At 39.7% G+C, this 21,667-nt stretch overlaps 1 protein-coding gene across 1 annotated transcript; it reads left to right on the forward strand.

The window, feature by feature from the left end:
• Positions 1 to 9,403: 9,403 nt before the first annotated feature.
• Positions 9,404 to 10,312, forward strand: LOC306639165 (olfactory receptor 4C3-like; the record flags this gene model as incomplete). Its single annotated transcript, XM_079102571.1, has 1 exon — positions 9,404 to 10,312. The coding sequence occupies one exon, from the start codon at positions 9,404 to 9,406 to the stop codon at positions 10,310 to 10,312; it is 909 nt and encodes a 302-aa protein (XP_078958697.1).
• Between the last annotated feature and the right edge of the window lie 11,355 nt (positions 10,313 to 21,667).

Here is a 21,667-nt window from a genome sequence, read left to right on the forward strand (position 1 = left end):
TAAACTTCCTGATTATGAGACCCTATATAATAAACTTGTGGGGCTGGGGAGATAGCTCAGCTGGTAGAGTGCTTGCCTCGCAAGCATAAGGCCCTGAGTTCGATCCCCAGTACCGCAAAAAAATAAATAAATAAATAAACAAACTTGTGGAATTAGTTCTGGGTCTTTGTTTCTCCATCAGAGGGCAGTGTCCCAACTGGCCGCAGGTTTGCTTAAAATGTCTGTGTTTTTCTCAATCTCCCATTGCCCCTACCTGAGATCCTTTGTTGATAGTGTGTGGAGAATATTCAACATTGAAAAGGGCAGGGCAAGTTCAAATTGCTGGAAGGTCATTGTACCTGAGGGGAATAGATTAGGGATTAGAGAGAACAAAGTGATTTCAAAGACATGACAAGAAGCAACCTTCAGGCACTACAGCTCTCACTAAGGAATTTGGACTTCCAGTTGTTGGTTCTGCAAAAATTCTCACACATTCCTGTTTCTCTCCACCTTTCACATATGCAAGAAAACATTTCTGAGCCTGGCTTATTTCACTTAGTATGATGTTCTCCAGTTTCATCCATTTACCAGCAATGACATGATTTCATTTTTCCTCTGGTTCAGTAAAATTCAATTGTGTATATATACCACATTTTTTTTATCCAGTCATCTATTGAGGGACATCTAGGCTGTTTCTGTAACTTGACTATTGGGCATTACACTGCTATAAACATATGCAGGTATCACTGTATTATGCAGATTTTAGTTCTTTTGAATGAATACCAAGGAATGGGATAGCTGGATCTTATGGTGGTTCCATTCCTAGGCTTTTGGGGCATTCCTATGCTGCTTTCCAGAGTCGTTGTACTAACTTGCAGTTCCACTACAAATGCATGATTGTACCTTCTCCCCCACATTCTCATCAGCATTTATTATTTGTATTCTTGATGATTGCCATTCCAACCGGAGTGAAATGAAACTCAGTGTAGTTTTGATTTCATTTCCCTAATTGCTAAGGATGTTAAATATTTTTCAGATGTATTTTGGCAATTTGCATTTCTTCTTTTGAGAAACGTATATTTTTGTTCTTTTGCAGTATATTGATTGGATTGTTTCTTTTGATGGTTTTTGAGTTCTTTATATATTCTGGAAAATAGTCTTCTGTTGGAACAGTATCTGGTAGAGTTTCTCCTACTCTGTAGGCTCTAATAATTTCAAAAAATAAAATATTTGGGGAATAATCTAATGAAGAAAGTGAAGGACCATTATAGTGAAAACTATAGTTCTCTGAAGAAACACATTGAAGATCTTAGAAGACGAAAAGACCTTTCATGATCTTGGATAAGCAGAATTAAGATTACCAAAATGGCCATACTCTCAAAAGTAATATGCTGATTTAATGCAGCCCCCATCAAAATATCAATGACTTTCTTCAAAGAACTAGAAAAAAATAGTCCAAAATTAATTTGGAAGAATGAGACCTAGACTAACCAAAACAATACTGGGCAAGAAGAACAATGCTGGAGGTATCACAATGCCAGATCTCAAATAATACTACGTAACTATATTAATAAAAATAGCACATAACAGTACTATAATAGAGGATACATGACAAACATTTAAAGAAGAAATGGTATCAAGACTTCTCAAATGTTCTAAAAAGTTGAAGAGAAGTGAATACTAATGGAATCTTTTTGTGAGGCCTATGATATACTAATGTCAAAGGATAGACAAGGGCACTAGAATAAAACAAAACTACAGGTCAATAATAAACATGAATGCAAAAATCCTCAACAAATACTAAACCCCATAGCACATTAATAGAGTCATTTACCATGTTCAAGTGAATTCATACCTTAGACGCAAGGATGGTTCAGCATGTGTAAACCAATAATTGTGTAATATACATTAAAAATGAAGAATAACCATTTTTATCATTTTAATACATGCAGAAAAGACATTTTCAGTAGATTAGATGTCTTAAATTCATTTTTGCTTACAAAATTGCTGGGGTCCAGCCTTAGCAGGAGTCCATGGGTTCCACACTGGTAAACGGGGAGCAGGGAGACAGCATCAGTGATGGATGAAGAATGAAAGACACAGACTCTAGTTCTGGTGCAATCAATCCCACTTTATTCTGGGGAAGGCTGGGTTTATGTACATTTTTATTCAGGCTATGATGACAGGCTTATGATTAATAAAATCAAAGAAGTTTCCAAAGCATAGGCAGAAATTGTTTTTACCGAAAGATTATGAGAAAACAGTAACCTTACAGATCATCCTTACCTAATCACAATTGTTTTAAGCATATCTAATTACATCAGTGAGTTAATACAATGTTTATTTCCTTAATATCTAAACTCTATGTGACCTAAGATTATTCTTATTACTTTTGTGGTAAAGTGATAGACAAATAATCTCATGTGACCATTTCTACTAGGTCTATCTGGTTAATATCTAAATTGCTGAGTTAAGTGCTACAGGAGGGCAGTGGTCCCAATGGTTATTATGTACCAACGTTTATTATAAGGGTGACATATTCTTTGTAGGAAGGAAGGAATGTTGTGAAACCTTATTCTTTTACCTTACCACCACACATAAACAAAACCATCATCTGAATTAAACCACCCTGTAGGAGACAGGGGGAGATCTATATCTACCTTCTCTAAGGGCTTGCCTTTCGGGGATACCAGGGCTTTCCATTGATAAAATAAACTGGTCCATATCTAGTAGCTACTGTGGGAGGTGCTTTGTGCTTAGAACTTGGGGAAACATTGTTATATATAAATTTCTGTGCCCTGACAGGTTCTGGCTGTGCCAGTAAATGCAGTGTTTGATTTTTAACATAATAAAAACATTCTCCTGTAGTGAGGTTAACATCACAGGGTTTCAAAATGTGTTTTGTCTTCGTGATGTTTTTCTGGAAAGTTGTAGAATTATTCCCATCACCTCTAGCAAGATCCTCAGATTGAAGTGAGTAATGTATTATTAGGAAAATTCCACAAAATGACATCCAAGCTAGGGAGGCATACATCTGGCATACAATCCTTTTAGGATGAGTCTCTGCAATCATCCTTGAGTGGAACTCTGTCAAGCACTGCAAGGAGACCAGGCGTCCCTGCACAAAATTTTTCAGTGTATGATGGGTTTCTTGGGTTATAATAGCATTGTAAATTGAAAAGCATATATATATATATATATATATATATGTAAACATTACATTGTACCTCATAAATATATACAATTATTATTTGTTGATTTAAAAAAGTCAGGACAAAATAAAAAGATTTGAATTATAAATTGGAAAACCAATATAGCCAAAATCCAGCTGTTTTAGTCAGCTGTTATTGGTCCCTATGACAAATATACCCAATGAGAACAATTTAGAGGATAAAAAGGTTTTTTTTGGCTCAGGTTTCAGACATTCAGTCCATGTCAGGTTGATTCCATTACTTTGGACACAAGCTGAAACCTCACGGAGGAAGGGTAGGGCAGAAGAAAGCAGTTCAGGAGATAACATTTAGGAAGTAAAGAACTTGAGCGCAAGGACCAATTCATAATATAATCCCCAAGGGCACACTCCCAATGACATACTTCCTCCAGCCATGCCCTCCCTATCTACAGTTACTACCCATTAGTCAATCAAATGATTAATCCATTATATACATTAATCCACAGATTAGGTTAACTTTCTCATAAACATTTCACTTCTCAACATTCGTACATTGTCTCACACTTGAGCTGTTGGGGGACGCCTCATGTTCAAACCATAAGACCAGCTCAAGAACTAGGAAAGTGTTAGTCCTTCCAGGGTCCACTGTCTCTTCCCAATCACAATGATTTGTTTTCTATCAAAGTCAACGTGACTAATATGACTTTTATGATAAAAATTCTTTTTTGTCCTTTATATTTTGGTGCATTTACTACCCTAGTACACCTCCTTAGTTTTGTCCATATTTAAATTTAAAATTTTAAATAAGGCAATCACATATAGAATGACTCTCCCAATCCCAATGATGTGGCAAAAAAGACTTTTTGGTTATTTGGAGAGAATCCTGTCAATCATTAGGAACCTAAACAATATAACTAACATGATCTCAGCAATGCCATGTGTTTGATTTTGTAAATGTTCTCTACATATTTTTTCCTGCTTTGCTTTGAAGCTGGATACTGCTCCTTTGAGAATAAAGGCTCCAAGCTGCTGGGAACCAGGCTGGTCTTTCTCACATGGTATGCCTGGCATTTAGCAAGGTGCTATCTTACATTAGGTGGGGCCTGAACAACTACTGACTGACAGATGGGCATGGTGGAAGCTGACTCAATTCAGGTTGTTCTGACTCTAGTTCCCTTGATCTTTAACACACCACACAGTAGTGATGGGGACAACTGACAGTGAACCTTGTCTCTCAGCTTTGTGGGGGGAGATGACAGAGATGGTGCACGTGAAAGAATGGACATTTTTTTAAGCTGTCTGTTTTATCTCAACTCCCTAAGGTTTCCCTCCCAGTAATGGGAACAAAGCCCTTAAAGCTGTTCCAGGAAACAGCCCCAAACAGAGAGTAAAAGAGTAATTGGAGCAAGATAGTATTCAGGCAGTTAAGACACCAGAATCTACGCCCTATTGTAAAACATTGTGAAACATGTTGTATGTTATCAGCAAACCCAGACCCCCTTTGAAATTTCCCGGCAGCTTTGTTCCCCTTTTCCCTTTCATGTGTGACCCCTCCCGATGTGTGGTCTCTGCCTTTATAAACCTACAAGATTTTCTGCTAGGGACTCGACTCCTGGACTCCTGCGTGAGTCATGAGTCGGGTCCCAGCACGCTGGAATAAACACCTCTTGCGGTTTGCATCAAGTGACACCTCCCGCGGTTGATTGGGGTTGCCGTCGATCCATGGGACAGAGTTGGGGTTTCCTTTTGGGGGACTTACACATGCAGGAGGGCCTGGCCTGTACCTAGGACAGGATGTGCAACAAATGCTGCTAATTTTGTCATATTAGGTCAGTGGTTTCTCTAAAATTGCTGACCCTCCACTCTCAATTCCTGAAATATGCTAACTCCTTTTCTTCCTGGCACTTTGTGGACTTTACCTCTAGACACTACAAGGACACTGGGTATTTTCATGAGGCAGAATGGAAGGTACTTCCCTGAGAGACCCTGTGTGTTCTCGGGGACTAGTTAATGGTGCATTCACATTGTTTCAGCACATTGTGAACAGGCAGAAGCTGCTTCCAGCGCGGTGTGAGTAAATGACCTTTCCAGAGTAGAGAATTTGTATCCCTCAGAGAGGAAAAGATTGTACAGTGCTAGTGACCCCTAGTTTTTGTTCCCACCTTATAAATGACACTCTTCAGTGGGAGGAGAGAGATTTTCTCTGAGACTGTGCTGATGAATATTCTGCACAGACAGCCGAGCTAGCAAGCCAGTCATCCCTTCCCTGAGGCTTTTGCCCCTGAGCATTGGCACCAGTGCCTTTTTGTCTTGGCAAAGGCAGAGGAAGCAGATGGATATGGAGTGGAGTGAAGAACAACCTGGGTTCTAGCTCTGCTGCTGTCCCAGATCACCCATACAACTTTGGAAAAGCTACATTTCACCTTGCAGAGTCTCATATCCACCATTAAATAGAGGCAATTGGGAAAGATGATTTTAAATATCATCATGTTCTTCAGCAAATCAAAGGGAAATGGATGATGCAACAAATTCCTTGCTTGTAAAGGAATGTCCCCCCCCTTCACATTTTCACCTAGTTATATTATACAAACTTCAGTTTCAATAAGTTTCTTTAGTGTGCAGCAACAGCCTAATCTGTGCTTTGCCTTAATATTAAAAAAAAAACAAATGTTTAATCTCAAATGGGATTTTATAATATGAAACAGTGAAATTTAGGATCATATGCTTGGAGCTGTCCTTGAAGACATTTCGAGAACATCGCAGTATGATATTGGGAAGTGTGAATATTTTGGAGACCTATTGGTATCCTCAGATCTAATTAAGGTAAGTTTTTTTTAATTATCTTTAAAATTTAATAAAGGAAAAATTCAACTTAAGTTAAAACACAGTTGAATAATTTTGCTAAAATTATACATCATGTTCTGCAAATAATTTTTCTCTCATGGATCACCCAAACAGGAGACTTTCTTTCTTGACTGTTTTATTTCATACTCTTAAAATTTTGAATTCCAGAAATATATCCATTTATTATTTTTTACTTATTGGCACATCAACTCATTATTTGGCTGTACTACTATATGCCCTTCATAATTATGATATTTTCTCTGCATTCTTGTGTCCTTTATGAGGATAAGTGTTATAATATTTTTCATATTTATGATGAAATACACCCACAGCAAGACCTGCTTAGTCCTGAATGCAAACACATGAGTCCTGGCTCCTTTAGCCACATGAGCGTCTATTGCCCATGGTGGTGATGATGGTGACAATGAGAGATGCCATTTATTAAATGTTTATCACATTCAGGTTCTTATGAACACGTGACATGCACTATTTTTGTGTCCTCTCTATGACCTTGGAATGTAACAGAGCTACTTTATTTAAAAATTTGAGTAGTTTTTAAAATAATTAACACATATAATGATTGTTGAGACTCTCACCTTTATTTTACAGATAAGAACATCCAGGTTTTGTAAGGTTGTTCCTAGTTATGTGGTCATTAAGTGGCAGAGGAAGGATTTGAAGCCAGGTGTGTCTGAGTGACAGTGTAGTAAGCAAAGCCCACAGACCCTGTGGCAAGACTGCCTGGGGAGAACTTCTCCTCTGCCACTTGTTTCCTATTTGTACTTTTCACAAAGTGACAGGGAGAGGGAGGGCAGTGAAAAAGTTTGAGCTTCCCAGCTGAAAGTTGTGAAATCTCTTTCTCACTCTCCAAAATGAGAATCAAAGAGGAATTGACCTCCTGGAGCTGAAGTGAGGATGAGGTGAGGAGATAGCTGCAAGGCAGTTGGGACAGAGCTGGGCAAGGTGCTGGGGGTGTTTGCTCTAAGCTGCCGTCTGTGCTCCTGGCCTTAAAGTTCTGCTTAGGAAAGTCCTCTTCAGACTGGTCACTCCCAGAAAATGTATTTGCCTTCTTCCAAGAAAGCATTTGCAGAAGAAAGGGAGCAGCTTCCTGGTCAGCACAGGAATGAATTTTCTTCAGCATTTCTTATCTGGTTCCCTCTTTCCTTTGCCAACACTTAATGGCTCTCCTTTAACATTCATCATACTGAGCATTAGATCTTCAGCAAGTCCAAAGATTCAGCTACCTCAAGAAGGCTGGTATTTCTAGGAAAGCACAGGCTGTGGGGAAGGTCAGTGACAATTTTTCAAAAAAAAAACAGCTAAGGAAGGCAAAAGCGTGTCAACACCATTAGGAGAATGAAGGATATGTAGGCATATTTGCCAGATGAGCTTATCATCCATAGCTGGTTAAGATAGGGCATCTCCTCTCTGTCCTTGTAGCCTCCCTTATGTAGTTAATAGGCATACAATCATGTAACTAAATGATGCTCATCAATTTATGGGGGGTTTTTTTGTTTGTTTTTGTGTGTTTGTTTTTCTTTGAATCCTCCATGTCGACTGAAGAGGGACCAGCAGCCTTACCTAGGTGGATTCAGCAATGCTAGGGTAAGCAACCCCCAGAAGTGTGCCAAATGCATAAACAAGGGGGAAAAGCAGATTAGGTTGCTTCCCTGCATGGGGACTGAAAAGGGAAAGGGACAAAATAAGCAAGGAGAGAGGGGAGCAGGGGGCGAGTCTCCCTTGGCAACCAAGTCATTTTCATCCCTTTCTCTTTCAGTTTGATTTACATTGATTTGTGTTGCTATTGGAGACACCTACTCACAGCTTAGCAAATCTTTCTGTGAAGTCTGAGAAGAGAGCTTTAATTCAAAGGGTACAGACCACAAAGGCAGGGATTTCAGGAGATCCTGAATATTCATGGTTTTCTCAAATGCTATCTTATTTGTGCTGAAAATGGTCAGAGATGCACCCCAGTTTAATTAGAAAGTCAATGTCTGTTGAATATTCAGTTTCAGCTGAAACAACAATCACAAACTAAAATAACTGAGTTATTATTTTCAGCTAATAACTGAAATATCCGGTGTCTTGTGATCTTAAAATTAACAGACAGGCTCACATTTTGTGGTTAGCAGAATCAATTGGTATGAGATCTTTGGAACAGAGGAGGGTTAAGAGAGACAGGGAAACTGCCGGGGACCAGCCCTAGCAGCAGAGTCCAAGGGTCCCTAATGGCCTGAAATGTAAAAGCCCCCAATAGATTAGGCGGCGCAGCGTCGGCGATGGACAGCAAACCACACGGACTCGGGTCAGTGTTGGAATGCTGACAACTTTATTGAACTCCTTTACAGCTTATATACCCTTGCTCCCACCACCCAAAATATCTTGTGATCAAACATAAAGAAAGCACTTCTTTAGAAGTTTCAATAGATAACAGAAGTTAGGTTGTAAAGTCAGCTAACTGGCGCCATCTGGCATATCTATCTCACTTAACATTTCTCCACAATGGGCTCTTCTTGACCCGAAACCTACAGAACGCACATTTTTCTTTAAAATTTAACCTTTACCCAGTCTCCTGTTACTGTGATAAACCATGACCTCCAGTAACCTTCTACTATGACCCTAATCACATGCCTAAGCTATAGTAAATCACACAATACTATTAAGAGCTAGGCCATTAACTTTAAAACAAAATCTCTATCTTTAAAAGAACTAAGGCTTTTCTATTAGAACTAAATATAGTGTACTTCTATTGAAAGGTTATTACTTTATAGAGGGAACTAAATGTGACAGGTATTTAAATCATAGAGACTAAAGAAAATCACTTACGGGTAACTAGATAATTGGAAGTCTTGTAAAAGCTAACAAAAATATCACAAGACATGTTGCTTCAGAATGTTCACCGTTCCCCATAGGAAAATTAGTGTTTAGTGTAATCAATAGAACTTATTTTGTTGAAAATGATTTGACTCCTGTGAATTGTTTGTGTTCCTACCATCCCTCAACTGAGAAGCTTTATTGAGCATAATCACTCACTGTAGCAAGGTGAGTTTCCATTAGAAAAACAAGAAAGGGAAAAAGTCAATATTTTGAAGAAGGGGCTCCGGCTTTACTCAACTTACGACGAGTCCTTGCCAGCGTCTTCCAGGGAAAGCCTTAGCAGAGCCCAACTTACGACGAGTCCTTGCCAACATCTTCCAGAGGAAGTTTCCAACCTCTGGCATGGACTGTTATCCGCTAGGCACATTCCCTTGGCATGAGTTCTATACGCCAGGCGCCCCCGCAGGAAATGACTTTGCCAGAGGGAAGCTTGTCACAATCTCACCCCTGGAATTAATTCTCTCACTTGTGCTTTTTGATATCACAGGTACAGGCCGTCCTGTGCCTGTGTTCTCAGCGTCCTTGGACTCCATGGGAACATCTCACAATATTATGGAATTCTTCATGCTGGGACTCTCAGACAAGCCAGAGGTGCAAAGAACTCTCTTTGTGGCCTTCCTGATGATTTATGCGGCCACGGTTGGTGGCAACGTGCTCATTGTGGTCACTCTCACCTCCAGTTCCATCCTGGCTACTCCTATGTATTTTTTCCTGGCTGACCTATCCTTTATTGACACCTGTTATTCTTCTTCTCTGGCCCCCAAACTCATCGCCGACTCCTTGTATCAGGGGACAACCGTCTCCTGTGAGGGCTGCATGGCTCCACTCTTTGGAGCCCACTTTTTGGGAGGCGTTGAGATCATCCTGCTCACGGCGATGGCCTATGACCGCTATGTAGCCATCTGCAAGCCTCTGCGCTACACAACCCTCATGACCAGGCAGCTCTGTGCCATGCTGGTGGGGGTGGCTTGGCTGGGGGGCTTCCTGCATTCCTCAGTGCAGCAACTCCTGGTCCTTCGGCTGCCCTTCTGTGGGCCCAACGTGCTTGATCACTTTGTGTGTGACTTGTACCCTTTGCTGGAGCTGGCCTGCACCAACACACGTGCCATTGGTCTGCTGGTGGTGGCCAACAGTGGTGTGATCTGCCTGCTGAACTTCCTCATGCTGGCTGCCTCCTACGTGGTGATCCTGCACTCCTTGAGGTCCCAGAGTACAGAGGGGAGACGCAAAGCCCTCTCCACCTGCGGGGCCCACTTCACAGTGGTGGCCTTGTTCTTTGTGCCCTGTATATTTATTTACATGCACCCATCATCCACTTTGTCCATAGACAAGCACGTGACAGTATTCTATGGGATTCTGACACCTATGCTGAATCCACTCATTTACATCCTGAGGAATGAGGAGGTAAAAGCTGCCATGAGAAAGCTCTTCACACTATAAGACATTGTGGGGGATGGTGAGCGGTAAGTCAGGAATACAAGTGACTTTATTTCTGCAAATAAAACAACTGAGACTTTTATTTTTACTATTGCATATCATCTTATTCTATCATGTACATTCCTTCTTCTTCATAGATTTTCATGATTTATTTGACCTTTTCACTTGAATTGCATAATTATAAAATAGCTCTATGAAATTCATACATTCTAAGTTGTTACTATTCACACTTTGTAAATGAAGAAATTGGTGTTGTTTAATGTGGTTAATTGATTAATCAAGGTTGTTTGGTTTTGAAGCTCACAGTCAGTTATTTTGATGCATCATCTTTAAAGAGGAATCTGTGTTGATATCCTTTGAGTCTGTGTGGTAATTAAGTGAGCCATAAGGAGAGGCAAGATATAACTTAATACCTTCATGCTTATCCATGTCTTTAGCCTCATGTGCACCCAGGCCTGGCCTCTGTCCCTTCCTGTCTCTGTTTGTGACTTCAGCAGTGTAGCTGTTGCTTGAGAGCTGGGCTCTGCAGGCAGATCAACCAGAGTCTGAACCTGAACCTGAGGGGTGGCCTTGAGGAAGTGCCAGATTTCTACAAAGTCTTTGATGTCTGTCTTTAAAGTCAAAGTGGAGATATTTCAGATTCACGTGTTTGATAAGGCGGTCTTTGTCTTGTGCCTTGCTTGTTTCACTTAGCATAATGTCCACCAGGTCTACCTGCATGTAGCTATGCCAAGGTATTCATTCCTCTCTTCAAGGCATTAACTCTATATCTAATAAAGTTGGCAAAAGTAATGTGTGTTCCAAGTTGTTATTGTGAAAACTACATTGAACAATCTACAGGAAATTTTAAATGTGTTCTCTGGCACACGGTAACTCCAAGGAAGTTTATTCGATACTATTATGTCTACCTCAAGCCCTTCTTCACCCTCCATAGAGGGCCTGCTTTCTTATCTCTACTAGGTTTGGAGTGTGCATGCTTATAGAACAGTTTGTTTTTTGTGTGAGTGACGCAAAGAGGCACTTCCTTTTGTTTTTCATGACTCTTCCTTTTTCAGGCATCAAGGTGTAATGTATAAAGCTGCCCCCTCTCCCATCAGGTACAGCCATTTTGCCCGCCTCCCAACCACTTGTCAATCTGCTCTCCGCCCACCTCTTCCATTACAGGAATTTCCGGCCTCCCCACCACCTGTCAATCTGCACTGTGCACGCCTCATACATTACAGGAATTTCTGGCTTACACTGTCGTCATTTTCCTGCTTCCCACATTACATCCTAACATGCTAAATAGCTTATTGGTTCATCAGTCAGCTTGCAAGTATTCTCCTCTGCTATTGGTTCCTTCCAGCCTGCGAGATTTCAATATCTGGGAGAAGCCACACGCCATCTTTCTCTTTTTTCCATTCTTTTCGCCCTGAGCTGACGCGTTAGTCGTCCGCATAATAAAGTCTCTTGCGTGAGACCTCATGTCTGCGGCACATTTTTCTGGGAGCTATTGGCGAGCCACAACTGAGCCAAGCAAGTCGGCAGCAGTGCAGCAGGATTGCGCAGCGGGGGCTGCCTTACATCTCGGGAGGGTGGAGCGGCAGCTAGAATCGCTGCTGCAGATCCCAGGCTGAGCTGCATTTCTCCCCTAACGAAAGGATTATTGTGTTCTGGAATCTAGAATGCATGAGCACAGTTATTTCTTCATTTTCTTGGTTTTACAAGCTCTGCCCATATCCCTTCCAAGCCTTCACCTTTTTAAAATTTGTGTATCTTAATTATACACAATTGTAGGTTTCATTGTGGTGCATTCTGTATACACAAAAATATAATCTCATCAGTGTCATTCCCTGACACCTCTCCGAGGTTCCTCTCCCCACAGCCCAGTCCCCTTCTTTTCCCCAACTCATCTCCCTGTAATGTCATGGTGTCCCTTGCTTAGGTAATGTCTAGCTTCCACATATGGGAGAAAACATAGGGTGCTTCTTTCTGACTTATTCTGCTCAAAAATATATTTTGCTCTAGTTCCATCAATTTTCTTGCAAATAACATTATCAATGGGGTTTTATTCAGCCAAAGGCTTCCACATTTCTATTCCTTATTTAACAATTTGTAATTTACCATGTTGCAACATATCCTCTGCCTTTTAGTTTTCAGGGCATGGACCCGGGGAAGTGCACATCCTGGGCAAGTTTTCCACCACTGAGCTGCAACTGTCAGCCCCATATCACTTTTGTACAAAGAGAAAAGATAACAAGATGAAAATTACTATGAAAGGAAATTTTTCTATTATTAAATGTAATATTTAAAATTAGTTTCTAAGAGCCAACCAGTTTGAAAGCTTAAAAAGAAATAGCTCTTTTTTTTTATCCTTAAGTTTCTGTGTCTATTAAAAAAAAAAAAAAACAAAAGAACATTTAGGCAAAGAAAATACTGTCTCCTTTTACTTTGACACCTTTTGATAGGCTGATTAATAATAGCCTACCAAAATAAATACAATTATAATAAGTGATTTTCATGTCCATTCATATAGAAATATACACAAGTGGGAATTTGACTCAGTCATGTATGCAAATGTGGAGTTCTTTAAGAGATTTAAAATAAAATTAGGTTCTTGCTTTACAGAACTATGAAAATAAATTCCAGATTAAAAAATCCCAAACTCAAAAATCCCTTTTAAAAATTCATCAGAAGACAATATTTGAGAATATATTCATGATCTAGGACAGAAAAATACTTTCTGAATGAGATATAAAAAATGGATCAAAAAAGAGGCTATTTAATAAACTAGTGTTGAATGATAAGAAGACATCATAGATAGCTAAAAGTGCAATCACTACTTGGGAGAGTATATTTGTGATGTATATAATTGCCAAAAAAAAAAAAGCAGAATGCAAAAATCACTCCTAAAACTAAGAAGAAAGTTAAACAATCAATAGATTAACAGGTGAATATATAAACAAGGAATTTACAGTTGGTATGAACATTTTAAAAGACACCCAACCTCAGTGGTAATCAGGAAAATGCCAAATTATAGTAACTAGGAAATTCCATCGTTACACTTTAGCTTGGCAAAGACTGAAACACTTGACATCATCAATGTTGCTAAAGATGAGAAGGGAAAGTCTCTCTCACACTGCTGGTGACATGGTCACCATGGAAATGTACTCCATAGTATTTATTCAAGGTAAAAAACAAACCATTTGTTTCACTTACAGGTGTTTATCTAGAGAAACTCTGATGCATGTGCACATGGAAACATGAAAGATTATCCATAGTGGAATCTTTCATAATAAAACGTAGAATGCTTCGATTAAATATGGCAGAGATAATGGGCAACAGTGCACCAGTTGAAAGAAAGAAGTTGAATTCCTATCTACTAAAGAAGATGTATCTGAAAAGCTTAAAATTGAGTGAATAAGTGAGTTGAAAATTGATACATCTTGTATGTCAGCATTCATGGAATCAGAAACCACTAAACACCAATATTACCTTGTCTCTATCTGTGCATGTGTGTGTGTATTTGTGAAGACAGGTGCTGTTAGTCAAAAAAGGACTAGAAAAATGCTATCAAATGCATAATGATAGGTTTTTATAGTCAAAAGAAATAGCAGAGGAGTCCATTACTTTTATTTTTATATCTTATTTTTAAAAGCTAATAATTGTATAGATGGTATCATAATAAAAGCAAAAAATAAACCTAAGAACAGATACACTCTAGGTCAGAATAGCAGTTTGTTGGTGATAGAAAATGGTGATTGTTCCCCTTCCTTCAAGGGAAGGAATTCTGGTGATGCCCGGCTCCTGAGCCAATGAATTCCTTATGTGCCTGTTTTTTGGGGTTTTTTTTGCAATGCTGGGGATTGAACCCAGGGCCTTGTGCTTGCAAGGCAAGCACTCTACCAACTGAGCTCTCTCCCCAGGCCATGTGCCTGTGTTTTGATAGCATCTGTGCTCACTCTGACTGAGCCTCCTAGTTGAGGCTGGTCGCTCCATTGCTCCCATTACTTCTCTCTCAAAACACCAGCTCCAGGACCCCTTTATTTTGAATTGTTGCTCTGCTATTATAACTTTGACTTCATCTACAGACTTGGTTAAGCCTCTGCTAGGCCTGAAAGGCAGAAACAACACTTGGGCGGTAAATTCTTTGTTCAGCTTACAAGGCATCCTAGGTTATACTCAGTAAAAAAAGAGAGCACATACAAACAATAGTAGGTGACTACTGATAGAGGTTGTGATAAATGTTAGTTCCCTCCCTGACATGAAGAAAAGGGAAATGCAGGAATAAATACTAAAAATGACCTAAGCCTCCAGAGTTTAAGTGCTGTGGAAAAATACTAGTGAGTTCAAAGGGAAAATACCTATATCTCAGAATGTTTTTACAGTTCTTTCTTACATGGCCATTAGAACATAAAAATAGTTTTTTTCACCTCTCTGAACATCTGTTCCTTGTGAAGTTTCTTTCTTAATGGAAAATATTAGGATAAATAGATATTTTATGGTTTACATATGAAGTGTCCCCCAAAAGTTTTTGTGTGAGACAGTGAAATAATTTTCAGAGTTGAAATGATTACATTGAGAAGCAAAACCAAATCCATGGTATAATCTAATACAGATTAATGGGGTGCTAACTGTAGGCAGGTGGGGTGTGGCTGGAGGAAGTAGGTCACTTGAGGTGTACCTTTGAGGTTTATATTTTTTCCATGGTGAGCAGATCTCTTCTTTATTTCCTGGTGTTCATGTCCTGAGCTGATTTCTTCTGCCATGCTCTTCCACCACCACGTTCTACCTCACCTCAGGTCCAGAGCCATGGAATGGGCAGACCATGGACTGAACCTCTGAAACTGTGAAGCAAATTAGCTTTTCTTCCTCCAAATTGTTCTCATTAGGCATTTTGTTCAGAGTGCAGAAAAGCTAAAATTATGTTTGATGATTTTTTTCTTTTGCTCGTATTGATCAGAGGAATGTACCACTCTGCAAGCCACAGGCTACTCTTCCAATAATTAATTTCAAAGACATTTCCTGTTACATGAGAATCAAAACATGCAAGGCAGTATAAATAACTGACAAATCACTAGCTGGCTTTTTGGAGACAGCATTTTCAGCCAGGTATGTCTATGAAAGCAAATGAAGGCCGAAGGATTTCAAAAAATCAAATTACAAATAAAACATTAGAAATTTAAACAAACTAGGAAATCAACTCGTTTGTTTATATCTGGGGGAATCACTGTGAGGTGGATGAAGCACAAAGGTTTTGAGTTAGACTGAGACTAGAATTTGCCTAAGGTAAATTTTAGCTAAATAAAATTAAAACTCATTTGAGCTAACTAGATTTTAAGAGTCCTTAGCACAAAAAGGATAATGATATGAGGTAATGTATGTGTTAATAATCTCAAATTATCCATTCCACAATGTATGTATATTTCAAAAACATCACCCCATATACATGATGTATGACTTCTTCTAAAACTCTTACTTTATGACTTCAAAGCACCTGATGGTTTCTAAATCTTAACATTTCATTATGTTCATGATTAGGAGTTTTTCTGTGATCCAGATTTGAGAACATTATCATTCAGTTCCATTTCATAACTTGTCCTTACAACACTTACAAGTGTTGGAACAGCTGTTTTCAGAACTTTCTTCTCCTTTGTTCGTGTCTAAAACTCAACTTCAGTGTTCAGATATTTTCAGCTCTAATTCTCCAAGATTTATCAATTTTATTTATTTTGTTCCAACCAACTCTGCTCCCACTTTCTTTTGCAGATAATTGCACACCAGAAGGAATAACAAATTTACAATTGTCAAAATAAGGTTTTTGTTGAAAATGCTCTTTGTGTGACTGTGTTAAGTGAAAAGTTTTCTATTGCCATAATGAAACTTATGTTCGGAACACCGGGGCCTGCCCTGAGGAGGAGGAGGAGGAACGTGGCCGCTTGGATTCGGAGTGACTACACCAGAGCTACAGACGGTTGCCAGAGGAGAAGCTGCGTGGTGAGCTGTTTGGACTCAGAACGATTGCTTCTGAACACCGGGGCTGGCCCTGAGGACGAGGAGGAGGAAGAGGAGCGCGGCCGCTTGGATTCAGAGTGACTACACCAGAGCTACAGGCGGGTGCCAGAGGAGGGGCTGCATGGCGAGCTGTTTGGACTCAGACCACTTCTGAACCCCGGGGCCTGCCCAGAGGAGGAGGAGGAGGAGGAGGAGCGCGGCGGGTCATTTGGACTCGCAGTGACTGCATTAGCGCTCCAGGCGGCTGCTCAGAGGAGAAGGCGAGTGGTGAGTTGTTTGGACTTAAAGTGACAGCGCCTGAACATAGGGGGGCTGCCTGGAGGAGAAGCATGCTGCGTTGCTTGGTCTTGAGTGGCCGCACCAGAGCTCCGGGCGGTTGCTCAGAGGACCTGTGCTGCGGGTCACGTGGATTCAGAGCCACTCAGAGTGACCGCTCCTGAACACTCAGGGGGTTATCTGGAGAAGGAGGAGGAATGGGGAGGGTCACTTCGACTCGAAGTGATTGATTGCCCAGGGCTACAGGTGGTTGGTGGGAGGTGGAGGCACACAGTGAGTTTCTTGGAATCCTAGTGACCGCACCGGAATACTGGGCAGCTGTCTGGGGGAAGAGGCGTGTGGCGGGTCTCTGGGTCTCAGAGCGGTTGTACGGGGCCCCAGGTGGCTGCTCAGAGGAGGGGCCGCATAGCCAGGCGATTAGGTGCAGAGCAGGGTCCCAGGATCTAGGAGGCTTCTGGGTGGAAGAGCCGCACAGAGACAGGCTTAGGGCGGAGCGAAGGTTCCAGGCCTGCGGGCAGATTCTCTGAGGAGGGGCAGCCTAAGGAGATTCATCTGTGAAGGGTGAGGCTCCCAGGCCCAGGAGGTAGGGCCGGGCCCCTGGGAATTTTGCAGAGGAAGGCAGCCCAGCCCAGGCAGTAGCTGTAAATTAAGGGGAACCTCTAGGAGGGTACTGACCAGCGAGACCTCCCCACCGGGTGAGTCTTCCCTGCCGGGTGAGGTTTCCCCACAAGGATGGTAAAACTAGAGACTCAGGCCCAAACAGGCCTTGCCTCAGCCTGCAGCCTAGGTCCCCTTTGGATGACCATTGGTCAACAAGTGGAGGCACCTCTGCCCACTAGCAGGGATTATACCCCACCTGAAGGCCACCACTCGTAGAGAGGCAGCTTCCTTGTGGAGCACCGCATTATCAACTTCCTCCAAGACTTCAGCCTAATGAAGGCTAAGAGGGGATATATATAGAAAGCTTCAGGGACATTGTAAGTCAATAGAGGAAATCTGCAATATCTCAGCGGTCCTCTGATACCTGAACAATATGAGAAAACAAGGAAAGAAAATGCTGCAAACAAATCTAGATGTTACATCAATAAAACCCAATGACAGCATGGCAGAAGAAATGACAGAAAAGGAGTTCAGAATGTACATAATTAAAATGATCAGAGAAGCAAACGATGAGATGAAAGAGCAAATGCAAGCATTGAATGATCGCACCAATCGACAGTTAAAAGAGCAAATACAGGAAGCAAAAGATCATTTCAATAAAGAGTTAGAGATATTGAAAAAAAACCAAACAGAAATCCTTGACATGAAGGAAACAATAAACCAAATTAAGAACTCCATAGAAAGCATAACCAATAGGATAGAACACCTGGAAGACAGAACCTCAGACATTGAAGACAAAATATTTAACCTTGAAAACAAAGTTGAACAAACAGAGAGGATGGTAAGAAATCATGAACAGAATCTACAAGAACTATGGGATATCATGAAAAGGCCAAATTTAAGAATTATTGGGATTGAGGAAGGCCTAGAGAAACAAGCCAAAGGAATGAATAATTTATTCAATGAAATAATATCAGAAAATTTCCCAAATCTGAAGAATGAAATGGAAAATCAAGTTCAAGAGGCTTATAGGACTCCAAACACACAAAATTACAACAGACCCACACCAAGGCACATTATAATGAAAATACCTAACATACAAAATAAAGACAGAATTTTAAAGGCTGTGAGAGAAAAGAACCAAATTACATTCAGGGGGAAACCAATACGGATATCAGCAGACTTTTCAATCTAGACCCTAAAAGCTAGAAGGGCCTGGAACAACATTTTTCAAGCCCTGAAAGAAAATGAATGCCAACCAAGAATCTTATACCCAGCAAAACTTACCTTCAAATTTGACGATGAAATAAAATCCTTCCATGATAAACAAAAGCTAAAAGAATTCACAAAAAGAAAGCCAGCATTACAGAACATTCTCGGCAAAATATTCCATGAGGAAGAGATGAAAAACAAAGAAGCAAATCAGCAAAGGGAGGAAATATCCTAAAGGAATTGTCAAATAAAGGAGGAAACAAGGTGTGTCAAACAAATAAATAAATAAAATTTAAAAAATGAACCAAATGACCGGGAAACCAAATCATATCTCAATAGTAACCCTGAATGTTAATGGCCTGAATTCATCAATCAAAAGACATAGACTGGCAGATTGGATTAAAAAGAAAGATCCAACAATATGTTGCCTGCAAGAGACTCACCTCATAGAAAAAGATACCCATAGACTAAAGGTGAAAGGATGGGGAAAAACATACCATGCACATGGACTCAGCAAAAAAGCTAGAGTATCCATCCACATTTCCGATAATGTGGACTTCAAGCCAAAGTTAGTCAGAAGGGATAAAGGTCATTTCATACTGCTTAAGGGAAGCATAAATCAGCAAGATATAACAATCATAAATATCTATGCCCCAAACAGTGGCTCATCCATGTATGTCAAACAAATCCTTCTCAATTTCAGAAACCAAATAGACCATAACACAATAATACTAGGTGATTTTAACACGCCTCTATCACCACTGGACAGATCTTCCAAACAAAAATTGAACAAAGAAACCATAGATCTCAATAACACAATCAATAATTTAGACTTAACGGACATTTATAGAATATACCATCCACCAAGAGTGAATACACTTTCTTCTCAGCAGCACATGGATCCTTCTCTAAAATAGACCATATATTATGCCACAAAGCTAATGTTAGCAAATACAAGAAGATAGAGACACTAGCATGTATTCTATCAGATCATAATGGATTGAAGTTAGAAATAAATGAAAGAGTAAAACACAGAAACTATTCCAACATCTGGAGATTAAACTATGCTATTATATCATGAATGGATAACAGAAGATATTAGGAAGGAAATTAAAAAATTCTTAGAGGCAAATGAGAACAAAGAAACATCATATCAATCTCTGGGACACTATGAAAGCAGTACTTAGAGGGAAATGTATTTCATGGAGCGCATTTAATAAAAGAAGTAAAACTCAACAAATAAACGACCTAACACTACAGCTCAAAGCCCTAGAAAAAGAAGGACAGGACCAAAAGTAGTAGAAGATAGGAAATAGTTAAACTCAGAGCTGAAATCAATGAAATTGAAACAAAAGAAACAATACAAAAAATTGACAGAATAAATAGTTGGTTCTTCGAAAAAATAAACAAAATTGATAAGCCATTAGCCACACTAACAAAGAGAAGACGAGAGAAAACCCAAATCACTAAAATTCGGAATGAACAAGGAAATATCACAACAGACAGGATTGAAATACAAAACATAATTAGAAGCTATTTTGAAAATCTATACTCCAACAAAATAGAAAATTTCGAAGGCATCAACACGTTTCTAGAGACATATGAATTGCCTAAACTGAACGAGGAGGACATAAACAATTTAAATAGACCAATTTCAAGTACTGAAATAGAAGAAGTCATCAAAAGCCTACCAACAAAGAAAAGTCCGGGACCAGATGGGTTCTCAACCGAGTTCTACAAAACCTTTAAAGAAGAGCTCATTCCAATACTTCTCAAAGTATTCCATAAAATAGAGGAGGGAACCCTCCCAAACTCATTCTATGAAGCCAATATCACACTGATACCTAAACCAGACAGAGACTCATCAAGGAAAGAAAATTTCAGACCAATATCCTTAATGAACATCGACACAAAAATTCTCAACAAAATTTTAGCAAATCGCATACAAAAACATATTAAAAAGATAGTGCACCATGATCAAGTGGGCTTCATCCCAGGTATGCAAGGTTGGTTCAACATCAGGAAATCAATAAATGTAATTCACCATATTAATAGACTTAATGTCAAGAATCACATGATTATTTCAATAGATGCAGAAAAAGCATTTGATAAAATACAGCACCCCTTCATGCTCAAAACACTAGAAAAAATCGGGATAGTGGGAACATTCCTTAACATTGTAAAGGCCATCTATGCTAAGCCCATGGCTAATATCATTCTAAATGGTGAAAAACTGAAAGCATTCCCCCTAAAAACTAGAACAAGGCAGGGATGCCCTCTTTCACCACTTCTATTCAACATCGTTCCTGAGACTCTGGCCAGAGCAATTAGACAAACCAAAGAAATTAAAGGGATACAAATTGGGAAAGAAGAACTCAAACTATCCCTGTTCGCTGATGACATGATTATATATTTAGAGGAACCTGGAAATTCCACCAGAAAACTCTTAGAACTCATAAGTGAATTCAGTAAAGTAGCAGGTTACAAGATCAATGCCCATAAATCCAACGTATTTTTATACATAAGTGATGAATCTTCAGAAAGAGAAATTAGGAAAATTACCCCATTCTCAATAGCCTCGAAAAAAATAAAATACTTGGGAATCAATCTCACAAAAGAGGTGAAAGACCTCTACAATGAGAACTACAGAACACTAAAGAAAGAAATTAAAGAACACCTTAGAAGATGGAAAGATCTTCCATGTTCTTGGATCGGAAGAATTAATATTGTCAAAATGGCCATACTACCTAAAGTGCTATACAAATTCAATGCAATTCCAATTAAAATCCCAATGATGTACCTTACAGAAATAGAGCAAGCAATTATGAAATTCATCTGGAAGAATAAGAAACCCAGAATAGCTAAAGCAATCCTTAGCAGAAAGAGTGAAACAGGGGGTATTGCAATACTAGATCTTCAACTCTACTACAAAGCAATAGTAACAAAAATGGCATGGTATTGGTACCAAAATAGAAAGGTAGATCAATGGTACAGAATAGAGGACACAGACACAAACCGAAATAAATACAATTTTCTCATACTAGACAAAGGTGCCAAAAATATGCAATGGAGAAAAGATAGCCTCTTCAACAAATGGTGCTGGGAGAATTGGAAATCCATATGCAACTAAAATGAAACTAAAATGAAACCCATATCTCTCACCATGCATGAAACTAAACTCAAAATGGATTAAGGACCTCGGAATCAGACCAGAGACCCTGCAGATTATAGAAGAAAAAGTAGGTCCAAATCTTCACCTTGTTGGTCTAGGATCAG

This window comes from Sciurus vulgaris (assembly GCF_902686455.1).
Source record: "Sciurus vulgaris genome assembly, chromosome: 11".
Taxonomy (NCBI): domain Eukaryota; kingdom Metazoa; phylum Chordata; class Mammalia; order Rodentia; family Sciuridae; genus Sciurus; species Sciurus vulgaris.